The sequence below is a fragment of the Haemaphysalis longicornis genome, unplaced genomic scaffold, assembly GCF_048455015.1.
Source record: "Haemaphysalis longicornis isolate Haplotype H1 unplaced genomic scaffold, Haemaphysalis longicornis Haplotype H1 scaffold_2, whole genome shotgun sequence".
Lineage (NCBI taxonomy): Eukaryota > Metazoa > Arthropoda > Arachnida > Ixodida > Ixodidae > Haemaphysalis > Haemaphysalis longicornis.
The window spans coordinates 195,977,139-195,996,247 of record NW_027526295.1 but is presented as its reverse complement, the minus strand read 5'-3'; the positions used below and the strand labels follow the sequence as shown (position 1 = coordinate 195,996,247).

Here is a 19,109-nt window from a genome sequence, read left to right as displayed (position 1 = left end):
GATATGGCTATGACTAGGAAAAGGCGTTATATTATTTTATTATTTTCAAGTTTTCTTTGGTTTCTTTTCGTCAATGACGTAAATATATACCATTATAGCGGTCAAGTGTCTTTACTTTGCTAATTATGTTTTTTTCCCAAGGTGCTGGGCGTACACCAGAGTTCGTTTATTTACGCACTTTTACAGCTATTCGCCACGTTATTTGCGGACTTTTTTCGTGGTTTTAGGGGATATGTATAAAATTCATATTTTTGATTTGGTCAGATCACGTTTGTAAAAATTTTATTTATTTCATTTTTAATATGTTTGATTTTCTAAATTATGTGCGACCGATTCCTCCATTTACGATATATAACGAATGCATGTGTTACTTTCGCCGAACCTGCCTTTTGTGGAATAGCAGCGCGTTACAGGATTCACCATTTTATCTAAGCTTTTATCCGTACTTGGAACTTTTTTTCTGGGGACTTTTTTATTCTTCAGTTTTGGCTGGAGATGCAAAGATGCATACTTTTGATTTTTTCAGATCATGTTAGTGAAAATTTATTGTTTCTAATTGTCATAGTTTTCTTTTCCAGAATTCTGTCCACCAATTATCCTCATTTACGGTATTATAACAACTAGAGGTGTTAGTTATGCCGAATCTGCATTTTTGTAGAAATGCATCGCTTTACACGGTTCGCTCTTACGCTATTTTTAAGTCGCATTGAGCATTTCTTGTGGACTCTTTTTGTTTATTCTTTGGTGTTTGAAGAAATGAATAAGATGCATATTTCTAATTTTCTAAGCTCATTCTTGTAACAATTGTATTTTTTCTATTTTTCTTATTGTTTGGTTTTCAAAAATCTGTCTGGCGTATCGCCATCTATGCTATTATAACGACTACAGGTGTTACTTTCACCAAATCTGCATTTTTCGTCGAATTGCCCGGCCTTACACAATCCTGCCTAAAGGGGTATTCGTCAAAGAGTGCTACGCATGAAAACACGTACACTTCAACGCGAAGACCAGACCGTCACCATGACCACCATCAACGGCCAACTTAGGCCCACCTAAGGACGAAGGCCTCTCCCATGGACCTCCATCCGCTTCTGTCCTGGGCTGCCCGAGTACATTCCTTGCCTCCGAATTTCTTAATAACAACTGAGCGATCTAGGCCGGTCACTATCCGTCCGTCGCACCAAAAAACCTCGAAGTGTCAGGGAAAGTGGCGAAGAGGCAAGGAGCCCAGGAACAGGTGTCGGGAGTGCGCGCCTCTGAGAAAAAAGAAATGTGGTTAGGGAGGTCTCGGGACCCGAATCCCGGGCCGTTACGCCATGCGACCGACAACCTAACCTTCTGGACCACCCCAAATGCTCGAGGGGTAGGGGGTTAAGAGCGGCGGGGAACAATAAAATGTGGAGCCAATTGGAAAGAAAAAAATTGGCCGCGTATCTGCTCCTTTCGTTGCAAATATCGATGGAAGACGATAGTCGACTGGCGCCCCTGGATAGTAAATGCCTCCCTTCTCTTTCCCGCTCACTTCTCATGCTGTTCCTCTCCCCTCTCGTTCCTCCCAAGATAACAGGCTAGAGGTTTGCTCAAGTCAATTTACCGCGTTCCACTGCTCCAAGTCGGGTGCCTCGATGCCAGCGCTGCCGTACGGCAGAGAGAAGCGTGAATCGAGGCACCCTGCTATATCGTTTATATAACCACGTTGCCTTACTCTACGAGCGTGACAAGCGGAACGTGGAACCTATCTAGTGGAACCTTTCGTTTCTGTTGCCGTTTGACTTTTTAAATGCCGCCAGGTAGCGCGGGCAACAGCAGGCGACCGGTTTCTGCAGTTGATACAGTATTTCATTTGCTATCGCAAAAACCAAGCATCGGTGAATTCTTTAATAAATGAACACTGCAAATATCACTCTTGCATTGCTTTTCTGCCTTATATTTTTGTAATGTCTTATACTTGTTCAACAATATTGACAAGTATGAACATTACCACCGGACTTAGACGTTTAGGTTTGGCTGCAGGTATATAAGACTATTGCGCAGTTTCTGTTTCACCTTGGCCGGGTGGCTGAATCGAGACACAGACAGACAGACAGACAGACATACAGACAGACCAAAATTTCTGCCTTTAAGTAGAACAAGAAAGAATATCGTCTTTAAAAAAGGCTTCCCGTGGTTGGAATAGAACCTGGGTCCCTCGCGTTATGAAACCGGCGTCTATCCGATGGAGAGAGAAAGAGACAATTCTTTGATGAGGCCCGAAGAGGTCAGCCCTGCATAATGCTGGGCTTGCTACTTCAGATAGTTGGTGAACATGCAGTGAGGGTCAAATGCTAAAAGAAATGATACAATTAAGAAGAAAAGTCGAAAGAAAACTCATCAGACGGATACACGCACACACACATATAAAAATAAATCGCCACAGAGGAATTCACCAGCTGGAGTCGAGTTTAGAGTCTCTTAGGAAACAAACTAGAGGTTTAAAACCCCACACCGCACTCTCTTTGCTGTTCTAGGGGCCCTAAAAAGTCATTCATAGTGGTATTTCTCGCCAGTAGTAATTAGTAATCTTCGCGCCGTCATTCGCGCCAATCAGGAACGTGGATAAACACAGAACAGGTGTTTAGTGTCTTCTCGTACACTGCAAAGGGGACACGGAGCTGATGTTATCAGACCGATGCTGTTAAGAAAGCTTTTGGTTTTGGCTACTTTGAGGCGCAGGCGGTGTATATCTCACTCTGTTGGTCTGGATAAAACATATGGTATAAACGTACACCGCGAGTCGACAGCGTAAAGGGGGCGGACTGCAGGTCCGGGTTCCACCAGTGCTGCAATTGCATGCCCCATCCGAGAGTTATGACTATTTCGTCGACGTCTTCCTTGGATAAAGGGAGTTGAGGTTTTCATTTCGTGTAATGGCCCTCGCGTGCGAGCCGATAAGATATTACATGGTCTGTGATGCCACAGTGTAATGGCAACCACTGCAACTAAATAGTGTGTCCTTTGCGCAGTGCCTAGCTGTATTTATGATATTGATTTGATGAATGAGCTGGCTCTCATGACTTCCTCGTTTGAGAAGCGCCCGTAGAGCAGACCGGGAGTCCAGGAAAACTACATAGTGATTTTGAAGGCCGTCCTTGACAATCGGCAGCGCAGCCCTCACAGCTGCCAGCTCGGTTTTAGGGGCGAAGCTCCTCTTGCTCGGGCCCTGTACCATCCCTCGTTGCTGCTGTATACGGCACGGCACATTAATGATGATTGTGGCAGGATCCCCCTAGGGATTGGTCAACCAAAGATTGGCCGAAGAAGACAAAACGTTCAACGCGTTCGTTGCTACCCAACAAGGAGAAGAGGAAGAAGAAGAGGTTGTCGTTCGTCGCCTGCGAGCTCAAGACACGTACCGGGGGTACACGACACAAGACGCTCTGCAGAAGGCGACGGCCAAGGTGGCTAAAATGTCACACACCGAATTCGCCAACTTACCCATAGATATTCTCATCGTCCAAAACAACCCCTACATAACCACCACAAACATCGACGTCGTCGACGGGCTTGTCAACGGAGCGGTGGAAAGCTGGACGTGTCGAGCCTTTATATGATGTGCGGGCGAATGTTCCACGGTTTTATCGATAAGCATTTTTGCTCCGCCCCTCTCATCGTCATTCACTTCGTGGAGATGGCGGAATTTTTTTGTAGCCGATATCTTGTGGCTGAGCTTTTGGCTCCCAGAGACCTTCGAAGACGGTACCCATACGCCTTCGGCGGAATATTCGGAAGTAACTGACCCATCAGCATATACGTGGTATACCCGCCATAGCAGAGAGATATATGCTGATGTGTGTAGTATGTCAAGGCCGGTGGAAGCATCACGGACTTTTTGTCGATTCCAGGCGCTGTTATTGTTATTGACCACGTAGAAAGCTGTCATGCCAAGGCGGTAACTCGGGTCTAATGGGACGTGGATAGTAGGCAGAATTCCAGCACATTACTAGTGGAGCTATCGGCCAAATGATGGGCAAACAAACCGCTAACACGCCCGAGGCAGACAAGGATAATTTCTTGCATTAATAACACACTCAGAGAGGCATCTTGCTTCAAAAGCGTCCCGGTCGCTGAAGGACATTAAGCAAGTCCCAGTCAAATAACCAGAGCTTGATCCGGTAGTGCCTCTAGTTGCTTGACGTTGCTCTTGTACAGTGCACTGAGGGCAGGTGGGCTGCAGTGAAGCAGACCAATAAAGAGTGCCTTGTAGAATCGTAGCATCGAAGCAACCGGGCAACCCTATGCAGTGCCTGGAAGCATCCGTAGGATGCGCACGAAAGACTAGTTTGTCTTTGAGGCACCGAATCTGATAGGTCCATGACATTGACTTGTCAAAGACAATGCCCAAGAATCTATGGCATCGCACATATCATAATGCGCAGGCTGCTACAGTCAGGGCATAACGAAACATGTCGCATATTGTAAATGCCACCGCAGCCCATTTTTCAGGCGAAAAAACCATACCACAATATTTCAGGTATCATGCCAATTTCCGGGTCCCCAGTTGCAGCTGTGCTCGTATGCTTCGGCAATTTCTCCCCTAGCACAAGAAACAGATTTCGTCAGCAGGCAATCATATTATTCCTGCCAGGAGGTAATACTTTTGGGAGACCAACAAGACAGAGTGGAGCTAAAGGCACCGCCTTGAGGAACACCTTGTCTTATGGCGTGGCGGGTAATAGCCCCGCAATTAAAGCTCATATATACCGTCCTGCCTCGAAGATAGTATATACCGTCCTGCCTCGAAGATAGTCACTTAGCCACGTAAACACGTTCCCTGGGTCCTACATGCATAATTTATCGGCAAACAGCATCATGGCCGACGCTGTCAAAGGCCTCTTTGTTGTCTAGAAAGACAGCTCCGACAAGGTTCTTTTGCACCATCTGCTGGGTTATGCCCCGTGATAACATAAGGACATTATCTATGCTATTCCTTCCGCGCATGAAGCCCGACATATGTGATGAATACACTGCCCTGTTTTCAAGCTCCCAGTCCAGGTGCTTCAAAACGAGGTATCATTGCATTCAGGGCGGACAACATTCATTTTGGGTTCTTAGCGCTGGCGTTGGGTTTGCAGTTGGCCGCGGGTTCTAGCGCGTGCTGAGGTGGTCTACTCTGTTTGAGATGCGAAAGCCTGCGGATGATACGATCCGGGACTGCCAGTCATGGAGAACTTTCAGCCGATTTTTCATCCCCCCGTCTTGTTTACGGGTGTCCCCTTCTTCTAGACCCGTTTCTCAGTAGCACGTCTGTTATCCTTGTGATCTACCAGTTGTCATTTCGTCTCTCTACATAGCCAGCCCAAGTACATTTCTTTTTCTTAATTGTAACTATGGTATCTTCTACTCGAGCTTCTTTTCGGATCCAGGAAGCTCGTTTCCAATCCCTAAGCACTGCACCCAGCATCCTTCGTTCCATAGCTGGTTAAGCAGACCTAAGTTTTCTTTCCAGTGGTTTAGTAAGGCGCCAAGTTTCCCCTCAACACATCATCACCGGCATCACGCAAAGCATTAGAGGGATATTTTTATTTTGAGCGACAGAGGCAGCTTACTTTTCATTATTTGGGAGTGTATCCCAACACATACCGGTTCTGCGTTGGATTTTATTCTCGTATTTTGTATCAGCACTGGAAACTTGTCCAAGGTAGTTATAGTCTTCTACTCTCTCTAGCGGTGCGTTACCTAAGCTGAAGAGGGCGCTTTTAGCATGCGTATTTTTATGATTACTTTAGATTTATTCCTATTCACTTGTATCCCCACGGCCAAGGTTTTTGATTGTAGTTCCGCAAGTATTTTATTGCAGGTGCTCTACCGACTTACTGGGCGAGACAATGCCGTCTGCAAACCTGAACTATATCCGGTTACAACTTAAGAACGGCAACGGAAGTTGCCTCTGTGCCTCGTCACCTCTGCCGCATGTTACTTCTCGCGGCGCAAGTAGTGCGTTACTGGGAATATTTTAAACGTCGCAAGAGCCGTTTTAGTTATTTTTGGGGTTTTTGATGCTTATAAACCACTGCAGTGACGACAAACAAACTACGTGACGAAATGCAGACGATACCACGCATTTATAGCAGTCTCCTTTCAAAACGCGCGCGCCCTTTGACATCCGGGTCCGTCGCTTAGGCGAGGTGATACCATACATGAGCTATTGCTGTTCTTAACTTGTTCCCGAGTATAGTTCAAGGATTCCCCTTTTATCCGTAATCCTGCGTTTTTTCAGTCAAGCTTATTGAATGCCCCCACCTGACACGCAGTGAACAGTTTTGCCGAGACTGCTCACAGCGTGATCGAGAACTTTTCACTTTTCTTGCGAAGGATTATCCTTCCGTGCTAACCTTATACAGGATGTTAGAGGGAAGACCTGAGGTCATTTTGTTTTAAATAGAGCACAAAATCCGTCCGCTAATCAACTCCGTGAAGCCTACTCCTTTTGTTCAACCCTCGCGTAGTCCTATGAATCGCAGTCATGTCCGGGATCTCCTCTGATAGTGCAGCTAAGCATCCCTGGCTAGACAGAGTTCACGCGTCAAATGTCGCCAAGTTCAAGTTTCAGAGGCTGCCTGCCCGGACCTAGTGATCCTTAGCAGCCTGTGCTTATCACGAGCATGACCGCCGCCGTGGTCAGGTGCTCTACAGCTACTGGTTACTGAGGGCTGAGAGTTTTGTTGAAGACCGTGTGAGGGCGTAAAGTCTACGGTTTTTTGCCTGCTTCCGCAGCATGTCTTCGCGCATTCCCCTCAATGGTGTTCCACCAACTCGCCCGATACTATGCCTGACTTTAAAAAAATGTCTCCAAGGACCTTCAGACCGATGACGTCACTAGGCCATGCATCAATGTAACACTGCTTAATCAAATACTGCTGGAAAATGATGCATGTAGAAGTTAAAAACAAAAGCTAAGCATTAATGCCTCGAAAGACACAGCAGTGAGCCTCGAGCAAATGCGATGATGCCAACTTGCTACGCAGTAAAAGAAAAAGTACACATTTGTTCATTGTCGGTTGGGTCGCCTTCCGGCGCTTTACACAAAGCAGTGAGAAGCCAGGAGGAAAACAAATTAGCCCAGCTAACCGACTTAAGGTCGGGGAGCTGATGTTAATAGCAAAGCTGCAGGGCGTTCCCTAATCGCAAGGCTAAGTTTCATAGTTCTTCACGGAGCCAGCAAATCGATTCTTATTCGCGGCAGTTCACGCGCGAACTCGCGCTGGCGCTCCCGACAGGCCGCTTTTCCTTCCGGAGAGCGCGCGACTTAACAAATTTTTCGAACTTTCGAGTAGTAGTAGTAGTAGACTTTATTGGAGCCCGAAAAGACGGCGGCACCTTTAAGTGCCGGACGAGGCGGTTCCCTGTTCACGGGACCCGTATGTGGCCAGCAGCTCCTGGCCCCTGGCCGCTAGCACAAGTTGAGTCTGCAGGGCGGGGCTGGCCAGCAAGGTCTCCCATCGCTCGTGGAGTGGGGGTGGGGGGGTTGGGGAGGGGGGGGGGGTAGGGGTGCCTGGAGTTTAGTGCACTCTGCGATTATGTGTGACTGTGCGGCGGAAACCATCTCACAGCCGACCGAGTGTGTAAAGCTAAATACAAGACTCCTTACATCGTCCGCCAGAGAAGATGGCAACGAAGACATCAGGACCAGCAACAACGAGGACGCAGCCGGGACTGTAGAGGTCCTGCAGGCGGACCCCAACGCAGCGGCAGATCAAGATCCAAGACCCCCGCTAGGAGCGCTGACGGTTGCCAGCGCAGCCGCTCCCGGTCAAAGTATCGGCTGCGGGGCGGCGCAGGTGGCCGTCAAGGACGCTCCCGGTCGAAGTCAACGAAGGGCAGCAGCCGCCGATGGGAGACGGCGGAACGAGAGGAGCCAATCACGCTGAGCGTCTCGAGACGGCGGAACGGGCCCGGGAACGAGGAGGTGCCGAGCAGGACGGAGCGGTCGAGATCCCGAGGGGGACCCGGAGACCAACGCGGACCAGCCGACACGAAGGTGGGCCGGGCTAGCGGGTCTCCCAAAACTCGCACGTCCGATAATGAGTTTCCCCCCCTCACTTCCCCTACCACCCCCACCCAGACAACCCCCAAGGAAAATGCAGAAATCGTAGAACTAAAGCAAATTATTACTCGCCAAAATGCCCAAATACAAGAGCAGAACGCTCAAATCAGAAATCTTATGAACAAGATAGAGCAGCTGGTCGCCAAGTCAGGGCAGGCTACTACAAATGGTCAGGAAGGGACAGCAGCTGTAGCTGAAGGACCACGCAAAATACCGCGCAGGAGGTCACCCCCTCCGACTAACAACAAGACGCCAGAGCAGCCAGACCAGAAGCAGGAGGAAATGGAGGCCGAAGAAGCCCCAGCCAACAAGCAAATTGCACAACCGTCAAAAGCCGCGGAACAAATGCAACTTACCCAAGGGGAGTCTGCGATCCTGACGGCGTTAGGACGGATAGAAGACCGCCTTAACACACTAGAAGCGAAACACGAAAGACAGGTATCGCGAGTTGCCGCGATTGAAGTTAGGATGAAATCCGCATCGCTGAAACGCGACCGGACGAAAGGATTAAAGAGGCCATAGCAAAACGACGTGGCCGGCTCGATATGATCAACAAGGATGAAGCAGAAAATAAACAGGAACAGTAAGCGAGGGGGAACCAGGGAGCCCACAGCGATATTTCAATGGAATTGCAGAGGCATCCGAAACAAAGATACGGAGCTTATGTTATATATGAACACACTAGAAAATCAACCTGCCATCATAGCACTACAGGAAACAAACGGAAGACCGAAAATCCCGGGGTATGTTACATACACCGACCCCACAGGAATGGGCACTGCAATCCTCGTAGAGAATCACGTGGCGGCAACCCAACACGTCACGGCTCAGGCAGGATGTGAGCACACACTCATCGAAGTACATGCAAGAGAAATTGGAAGCAAGAGTAACGTATTCATAATGAGCGTTTACTGCAGACCGTCTCAGAAGCAATATGATTTCGACCGCGTTGTGCAAGAGGCGAAAAGGTTGGCGGGGACCAGGCCGCTCCTGATCCTCGGCGACTTCAATGCCCCGCACACGCTATGGGGGTATAAATTTCAATCAAAGAGAGGCAAAGCTCTCGTCAAAACAATGGAGGACCAAGATGTGTCCCTATTGAACGAACCAGGGATTCCAACGCGAAGAGGGAACAGCGTAGCAAGAGACACTACACCCGACCTGTCGTGGCTGAGTGGGTCGCTCGACGTCACATGGAAGTGCGAGGACGAAGACCTGGGATCAGACCACAGCATCATCACCATCACGATACGGGGACCCAACTTCCAAGCCAAGTTAGGAAAAGTACGAATCACTGATTGGGACAAGATGCGAAAATACACCCAGCAAGAGGATGTCGAGGAGGAACCCGACGACGGAATAGCAGGACAGTCATACAAGGAGTGGGCCGACAAACAGAAGCAGGCACTTGAGAAGTTCACGCAAACAATCACGACGACAACGCAGACGCCTTTTGTCGACACCAGACTCATTCGCATGTGGGCAGCCCGACACTCGTTAACCAAAAGGTGGAAGCGGCAGAAGCGCAACAGAAAGCTAGCCCGCCGCATAGCCCTACTAAACACGCAAATATCCGAATATGCAGACGAATATGCAGAATATGTCGTCTATGCAGACGACATCACGATATGGACTGAGCGAGCCGGATCGGATGGGTGGATTGAAGAAACCCTCCAGCTGGCAGCGTCCACAGTCCACGACTATGCCAAGTCATGCGGTCTGAGCGGTGCACCACAGAAGTCTGAGCTCCTGGTGGTCCTGCCAGGAAAACCCAAAAAGACCCCGCCACCAACCATTTCAGTCACAATAGATGGTACGGTGATCAAACCAACAGAGCAATGCCGGATCCTCGGTCTCCTCCTGCAAAACAACGGCAAGGCGCATGCTGCAGTAGGCAAAATTAAGAACAGCGCAGACAAAATTCTATCCATGCTCCGTCGGGTGGCTAACAGGAACAGAGGCCTGAAGGAGGACGACGCCATCCGACTGGTACAAGCCTTCATAATCTCGAGAATTACATATTCGGTCCCCTACCTCAGTCTCACCAAAACGCAGAAGAATACTATAGACACGATTATCCGCAAGGCAACGAAACAGGCCCTAGGCATACCTATTTATTCGTCAACCAACCGGTTGCAAGCCATGGGCTTACATAACACGGTCGATGAGTTGACAGAGGCCCATCTCTCTAGTCAGCGCGTCCGACTAAGCCAAACGGCCCACGGACGCGTAATACTCACCAAAATAGGATGGCGCATAGAGCCAATGCCTACAACAACGCCCCTGACCGAGAAATGGAAAGAGGTCATACACACAAAGCCCCTTCCCCGTAACATGACCCCTGGGAAGGACGATGGCAGGAGGGAAGCAAGATCACTAACCGTTTCCAAGCAACTAGACGGACACCCAGGAGTCCTCTACACCGACGCCTCACTACAGAAAGGCAGCGACCGCGCGGCAGCAGTCGTGACTGACAGGGAGCGGCTTGTTACCAGCGCCGCAATTAAGACCAAAGACCCAACGACGGCGGAGGAAGTGGCCATAGCCCTAGCACTCGTTCAACCGGGGGCAGAGGTAGTGGTCACAGACTCCAAAAGAGCGTACGGCAACTACCGGAGGGGGACGATCTCCTCAGTGGCGGCTGCAATCATCTCCAAGAAACGAGCACCGGGGAGAGCCATAGAGCTCACGTGGGTGCCCGCCCACTCAAAGGTAGCCGGCAACACCATCGCCGACTACCACGCCCGAGCAATGACCCTCCGGGCGGGGCACGACGCAGACACCCCAACCCCAGTGCTCACGTACAGAGATATAACGAGATCATATCGAGAAGAGCGGTGCACCCTCCCTGAGCCACACCGCACCCTGACGAGGGACCAGCAAACAATACTCAGGAGACTACAGGCAGGGTCGCTCACGCACCCCGTCCTGTTACATAGAATGTATCCCGAGAAAGAAGAGGACACGTGTCCATTCTGCAACAACAGCACTGGCACTCTTGCACACATAATCGCAGAGTGCACTAAACTCGAACTTTCGAGAAACGAACGCCAAGCGCGCTCGTTTATGCTCCGAACTATCTGTTGAGAGCGCGCTCTCCAATTTGCCGACTCCTCGCCTCCTCTCCTTGACTCCGCCCACTTGCGCTTGGCACCCGCCCCCCCACTTCCCCACTAAGCTGCACCTGTGCTTGGCGCTTCCTCTCCCCCTCGCTAGGCTGTGCCCTTTCAACATCGTTGTGCCCGCGTTACCACGCCTCGTCCCACAAAGCCCCGGCAAAGAACAGCTTCGCTGTTAAATACGGAAGTCGGCCTTTTCAAAAGTGGTTTTTAAGTTCTTCCTAATGCTGTTCTCCTGCAATGGTTGCTAGCTGCACCTTGTATGTTTCGCAAGGCACCTTTTCTCTCGAGAATTTTGTCTCCACGCTGACTTTTTCCTGAAATTTGACATCTTTCTTTAACGCTTCCTTGAAGACATCATGGACGGCAGGGCGCGAAGAGAGGGAAAAGTGTGGCTCACTTTAAGAACTCTATTCGGCCTCCCGCCTGGGCCTCGCTCCAGACGTTGTAGACGCCACCCATGCGGTACGTTCCCACACCGACCACCGCAATCATGGCCAGGAACATGAGTATTGACTGGAACAAGTCTGTCCACAGAACAGCCTTCATGCCACCCTGAAAAGCAAGATGAACAATCATGCTGATGGGAAAGAAATAAATGTTAAGCTTCGTCCTAAATGAAACACAAAGCCAGCATCTAGCACCAGGCTGCCAAACTTCGCCTGTAAACCTGTTTCCGCATCTCATACGCCGCACGAAATAAAATGTCATGGATGTTGCAATAGCTCTTCCTTTTCGAACAAGTGTGCGCCTGGTAAGGCCACCTCAGAATTTTGTGGGGGTCGAAAGTAGAACTTGACAAGTCAAGCCGGAATGCATCCCTTTCATTCCGGTCCCACTTTTTCCAACATCGTGAATCACGAGCTACGAAGCGGAGCATTGTAGGAGCCGCCCGAAAATAGACCAACCAAACGGTAACAAAGGTATATTTCGCTCCCTCATTTTATATAAGAACTGCAGGGCTTTTATCAAGGGAAAATCCTCGTTCTTTTCGATTTGAGCAGTCACAACTTGCGGTGCAAAAAGATCACCCGAAAAAGGTGAATTACAACCACGAGCCTTGTCGCGAATATCTCCATCGGTGACAGTGGCGCAACCAGAAATGTTTTCGGGGATGTTATACCTCGCCCGTAAAAATATTTAAAAAGGAAAGCTGCGTCCAAACAATATCTTATCATTATTATTTGTCTTATTATTTTTATATTAAAACTTATATATAGAAAAAAGGTCGAAAGGAGGGGTGGGGGTGCCCCACTTATAAAATTTCGGCGCCGGAAAAAGCGCGGACACAAGGAGAAACGACCGAGATAGACAAAGCGCCTGGCCTGTATTGCTGTTATTGTAACAGGTATTTATTAAGCATAATTACAATCCTAACCTTGACATTGGTCATCGCCGGAGGGGGAGATCAAAGAGGGGAGTTGGAGGAGAAAGAGGGAGGAAGTGTCTCGATTAAAGGTGGCCCTGCATGTCGGCTTCTCTAATGTAGAGGAGAAGAGAGTCGAGTACCGTCTTGTGGCTTGAATTGATTAGGTATTAAAGCCTGGGCCTGGGTCCTCGTCCTGCTGGGCAGGGCAGTTTCATAGCAAATGGTTCAGGTCAGCAACTTGTTGGCTGTCACATGCTTCACAGAGTCTGCAGATACCATCGCCGGGTAGTAATTGAAAGCGGGCCATGATGTGCGGTGTTACGGCTGTGTTCGTCTGAACACGTCGGAGGGTGACCGTTGCCCGCCGATTACAACCGGATGGGATAAGGTCATCCTCTTTGGTTAAACGAAGTTGAAACGCTGCACGTCGCTCAGCACGTGTTTTGTGAATATCTTCCTCGTAGTGAAACTTAAGGTCGTTCCCTTCCTCTCCCAACTCGTGAAGCAGGAGCTCCAAAGAGGGAGTTGTCGACGCTTGGAGAGCGGGGAAGACGGTCGTCTCCTCGCGACGGAAATTTTTGGCAATTATCGTGGTTGGAAAGCATCTCCCATTCTGTCTCGGGTGCCTCCCGGTTGCCCGACATCCGGTTATGGCCAAACACCCAACGAATGGTGATTGTGCAGCCGATATCTGTCGAAGATCTCTTGCGAATCTACGATTGTCGCTACCGTCTGACTGGGTGTATTATGTTTTCCCGCATTCTCTTACGGATCGTCTAGAGTCCGTGTGGAGGCGGAAAGTGGGTTGTGCTTTAGTGGGGTGTGTGACGGATACTCTGTGAGCCTCTTCCGTAGCTAGTAATAAGGCCCTCAGTTCGGCTTTCTTCACAGATGGGATACCAAAGAGAGCCTTGCTTCTCTAGTTTTGGTCTTGTCGCAGTACCACGCTATGGCAACCCGATCGTTCTGGATAGCTGCGTCAGTGCAAATCTTGCGCGCCCCTTCGTCCTGATCGGCACGCTGGAGCTCTTTCAGGTGTGTCGTTGCTGATCGTTAGCACCGTGTCGGATGTGTTGGGCTTGTCTTTCTTCCTTTGTGTGCGTTTTTTGCGCATTTAACCCATTTTCATTCGTGTCGAACCAACTGGCCTAGATCAAGCTTTTGCTAATATTCATCGGCAATCTTTCAGACAATGCTACCTTGCAGTTAGGTGCTACCTTGCCGTTAGGAGCTGTAAACTTTCTACCACTGAAATTCACATTGAACCGCATTGAAATTTCTTTTTTTCAGTAAACGGAATAAATTTTATTCTCCGAAAGACTCCATTGCAAAGGCATCATGAAAAATATGCATGGAGAGACATTGCCTCAACTTTTTCTGGCCGGTTGATTTTGTAACTTATCACGCTGAATGCAACCTTGCAATGCTAGAGAGCAGAAGAGCAGTGCTTATAAAGTGAATTTGTGTTGATGCCCGTGCTATATACTATATTACATCGGTTAAGTTTAGTATATATCTTCTTTTTTTGCGCACATTACCGACCAGATAACAGTACGACTCCCCAAGGCAATCCTTGCGCGCCTAGAGGCTTTCATGTCTGTGGGTTTTTGGGACACTTGAAGTCTTCTTACCTTTAAAATGCTACAACAATCAGAACTTTGTGTACGAATAAAATGACTCATTGACTTTCATTTATATTACAGATACTCTTGGAGGCTAAACAAACAGTAAAATTGGGATATTTCAGTGGTTTTAATGTGTTTAGACGAGTTGCTTTGTTGACACCAACATTAGGCGTTCCCTGGTGGGCACAAGTAATGCGAAACTAAGTATTTCATGAATGCATGTGAAATTTAGGGAAAAAAGACCGTGACATTCAGATATTGCCCAAGCTGGTCTCACATTACCATATTGAGCTTTTAAAAGCAATTAAGTACAACTATAAGTCCGCATAGACCCCACCGAGCCGATTTTACACGTAAATTCTGGTTTTTACGACTTCCTAAATGACCGTTTATGTTTTGTAAACTAAACGTGAGTGCGATAAGATGGTTTCAGAAACATGCAGCATTCAACAGCAGCTGTAGTCAAGACCCATCAACTGCCGTTAATGGCTACACGGGAGACAAATTTTGACAAAAAATTTTGGTTTTGCTCAATAATCTTTTTCTCTGGGATTCGGTAACGGAACAGGTTGGAATTTCATACGCTTGTCGCACACGAAGACCAAAACATTTCAGAAAAAAATGTTGTGCTCTGAAAATGTATAGTGGGCTTTTTTCCAACACAAAATTATTTTGGGATTTTTTCGAGTATACAGAAACAGAATAACATCAATGGAAAAAAGAAAATAAGCCATGCATCAGCAGTCTTCTATAGGGTGCATGTACTTACACTGGCCGTTAATAAAACTAAGGGTGGTACGGTAGACAGACAGGTAGGTGATAAGCAGACACCACGTTCAGAGAACTTGGTGTAGAAGTGAAGAAAGAATGTACTCACGATGGTGCAATAAAATGTGCAGACCAAGCCCACGGACATAACAGAGAACCATTTTGAAATTCCAGTTACGGCACTTAGCGCGACGGCTGGGGCGTACAGCACGACTGCCATGTACAACGCCTGCAAGTAGTGAAAGTGGCATTTCACATTCGAACAGGAGAAAAATGCTAGTTGGCCCCAGCGTTGAAAGTCTTGAAGAATTTATTAAAACATGTTACTATGCTACCTAAAGGTGACGACATCGCTGAGTCCGTCCAAGAAAGTTACTACCTAATTTAGAGGAAATATATCGTACGGAAGTAACAAGAAAGAAGGGATCTCAGCAGAGCCTTTCGGTCATGTCACTGGCTACGTGGCATGGACCTCCTATAACACAAGTACAAACAGACGGGGAAGTTGAAGTGATAAGACGCACTTTAATTCCAATATACCTGATACAGATAAACATCGTGCTTTTAAATGCGACGGCAGAAACAGAAAATGTGCGAGGTTGGGGCATACTATAAACCCAATTAATAACTCCTTAAAAGCAATTCTTATTTGTGCGAAAATAAAGCCTGTTAACCAATGGCGGTTCTTCTTGATGAAGAATGATTAATTCTATAGATTTGGTAAATTTATTGTCCCGAACATTGAGATTTCGCACGCCTGTGGTTGCATTTTGAAGAATACAAATTTTTACAATATAATAGTCTGAAATGCCCGCTATTGATGTCAATTTTAGCTATTTGGTGGGGTTAACGAAGTCCAATATAGTTGGTCAGGTACCCAAGACACTATAACCACATCTCTTCCCGGATATAAAAACAATTAACAGTGTTGTAGATGTGGTAACGGTCCAGCGCTACGGTGCGAGGTAGAAGTCACTCCCGTGAAATTTACCATGCGATAATCCTGTATCAGTTTCAACTTCTATACATGTCAAGCATCCGACGGTCAAATTACCCTGATTCGGCACATGGGCGAAACGCATCAAGATTTATTCGAACAATCCATACGGTTTGAGTGGCCGCACATCGCACCTCAGAGCCGATTAATTAAAGAAGAAACACAAGTGCAATTAGGAATGCAATTAGGCATGGTTATTTCTCATTACATTAGATTTATTCATGTTTATTTATAGCCCCACGGCCGTGCTTTATGATTGTAGTTCCTCAAGCATTTTTTGCAGGTGTTCTGCAGTATCCCTCATTAAGGCTACATCGTCTTCAAACTTCAAACGAATTAAGTATTCTCCGTTTATCTTCAATTCCGTGTTTTCCCAGTCACGCTTTCTGAATACCCCGTCCAGACATGCTGCGAACAGTTTTGGAGAGATCGCATCTCCCTGTCTCACTGCATTTCGACTCGGGAATTTATCGCCTTGATTTTGAAGTGTTGTCCCGCCCCTACATCCATTATATATGTCGTCTAGAAGTCTTATGTAGGTCTCTTGTATTCCCTGGTCTTTTAGTGCTTTTAGCACGGCTGCGCTGTATACTGAGTCAAACCCTTTCTCGTAGTCTATAAATGCCAGGGAAAGGGGTTGAGCGTCTTCTGCCAAATTTTCATCACATGATTGGCAATATGGATGTGATCCACGGTTGAGTACCCCTTCCTAAACCCAGCCTGCTCTCTGGGTTGTTGAGAATCCAGGCTGACACCTATGCAGCTAACTGTGGCTTTGGCACACAGCTTGTAAAGAACTGAGAGTAGGCTGATGGGTAGGTAATTCTTGAGGTCCTTGATATCGCCCTTTCTTAGAAAAAGAATAATGCTGACCTTTTTTTCAGGCTATAGGCACTTTTTGAGTACTTGAGCATTCCGAAATTCTAAAAATAGTGCAGCAATTTTTTCCAGAATAGTATTTCCCCCCTCCTTCAAAAGATCCACGGTTATGCTGTAGTCACCTGCAGCGTTTCCTCTGTTCTTACCTTTGAGAGCCTCTCCTTCTCCCTCTTTTGTTACTAGTGGGCCACCGCAAGTCAAGATTGTATTCTCAGTAGTTTCCCCTTGTCTAAAGTCACTCGCAAACAGTCAGGTGGGGAATAGTTCTGATACCCTTATTATCATGTCCATGTTGTGCGTAATGTTACCCTGCTCGTCTGTGAGTGCGTAAATGCTGATGTCTAGCTTCCTCTAAGTTGCTTTCAGGCTTCCTCCTATCTGAAGCGTCACTGCCATGAAGCACGAATTTCGCTTGTTTCACTTCAGTTAATCAATTTAGACAGCTTTGATAACTCAACTTGATCCACCGTACTCGACACATTGATGTTCTTATGTTTCGCAATTAGTTCGTTCGTTTTCTTAGTTTCCAGTTGTCTCCTAGATGCTGCTTCACTCACAGCTGCTGCAGATTCGTTGGCTTCCGTTGTTAGGTTGGGATTTAGCCTGTCTAGATAATCCTCGTTCTCGTTTAGAAGCGCAAATTTGTTTATAAGAGTTATTTTGAACACCTCAGCCCTGGCTCTGACTGACGCCATGCTGGGTTTCTTTCTTTTCAGGAGTTTCCAGCTTTCTCTTTCGAGTCTCAATCTTAGTTTGCATCTAACGATCCTATGATCGCTTCTTCGAATCTTACTTAGCACCTCTACGTCCTGCACAATACCTGGGTTGCCACATAAAATGGAGCAAATTTCATTTTTGGTGTACCATCACGACTTTTCCATGCCCATTTCCTAATCTTTCGGTTGTAGAAGAAAGTTTTCATCAATCTCAGGTTATTTCTCTCTTCGAATCCGACTAGTGTATGTTCTCGACTGTTGCGATTGTCTATTCCAAGGTTTCCAACTGACCTTTCTCCCATTTACTTCTTACCGACCTTTGTGTTAGTCCCCCATCACAATCGTGAACTCTGTTGTTCCCTTCCTCATTGCGGCTTCGACGTCCTCGTAGAAAGGGTCTACGGCTTTACCATTATAGCTGGTTGTTGTCGCATAGGCCTGTACTATATTTAACCTGTATCGCTTTTTCAGCTTGATTACAGCAGCCTCGACTCAGCCAGTTACAGAAATAATGATCCACTAATTCGTTTAGACTGCAGTGCACAACAAACTAGTAGGTACATTCGCAGAATTGCAAACAAGAACTCAGGCATGAAAAAATCCAACCTCCTCCGACTTGTTCAAGCATTTGTGATCAGCGGAATCACGTATGCAGTACCATGTTTAAAGCAAGCTAAGGACGAGAAAGACGAGCTAGATGCGTTCATCATAAAGCGCACCAAAACTGCCTAGGGCTTCCCATACGTGTGTCCACGGACGAGTTCATGAAGCTAGGCGTCCATAACGCCATAGAGGAGCTGATCGAGGCGACAAGCATTGCACAGCACCAAAGACCGTTGTCAACCAAGACGGGCCGACATATCTTGAGCAAACTCGGTATCTCCAATGAAAACACAGCCGACACGCAAGAGCGTGCTCCATCGGACATCAAAAACAATATCCGAATTCTTCCCCTTCCAAATAACATGAACCCAGCGTTTCACGAGGATAGGCGACAGAGATAGGCCGAAGAATTACAGAGGAAGTACAGAGGACGGTACGATGGTCTACACACTCATGCTGCTGAATACCATCGCAGAAGGGATAAGGTTGCGGTTCCGTCCGATGATAATATGGCCATACGCGCATGCTGCACGATGAGAAATAGTTCTGTCACAGCGGTAGAAGAAGTGGCGATAGCGCTGGCAGCTACGCCCCGAAAATGCCAAAGTAATTATCTGCGACTCCAAAAATGCCATAAACAATTTGAGAGGGGGTGGACATCAGCTGAGGGGGTCAGAATCCTTGCAAAAACCCAATGAACCGTCAGGTTTTACTAATCTGTACCCCGGCCCGTCAGGCTCTCAGGGGCAATGAAGGAACAAACTATCCCGCCCGAGGACTCACTTTCCGGGCAGGTTCAGGCAACCCTTCCAAAAAACACACCTTGTCTGAAAAGGACAGGATGTTTACCTACCGGGAAATAACGCAATACTATAGATTAACAAGAAAAGTATACCAAGACGCGGCCCGAAAATTCAGCAAAAAGGAAGATGCTTTCTGGCGCAAAATTC

The 19,109-nt window shown here is 47.5% G+C and overlaps 1 protein-coding gene across 1 annotated transcript in view; it reads right to left on the bottom strand.

Moving 5' to 3' along the window:
• The window catches only part of LOC144168465 (putative sodium-dependent multivitamin transporter), a 97,323-nt gene that overhangs the window by 53,909 nt on the left and 24,305 nt on the right, over positions 1 to 19,109 (bottom strand). Inside the window, exons 3-4 of the mRNA XM_077697445.1 lie at positions 15,074 to 15,193; positions 11,603 to 11,757 (exon numbers count right to left, since the gene is read on the bottom strand). Coding sequence (XP_077553571.1) covers positions 11,603 to 11,757; positions 15,074 to 15,193 — 275 coding nt within the window. The remainder of the gene's footprint in view (positions 1 to 11,602; positions 11,758 to 15,073; positions 15,194 to 19,109) is intronic.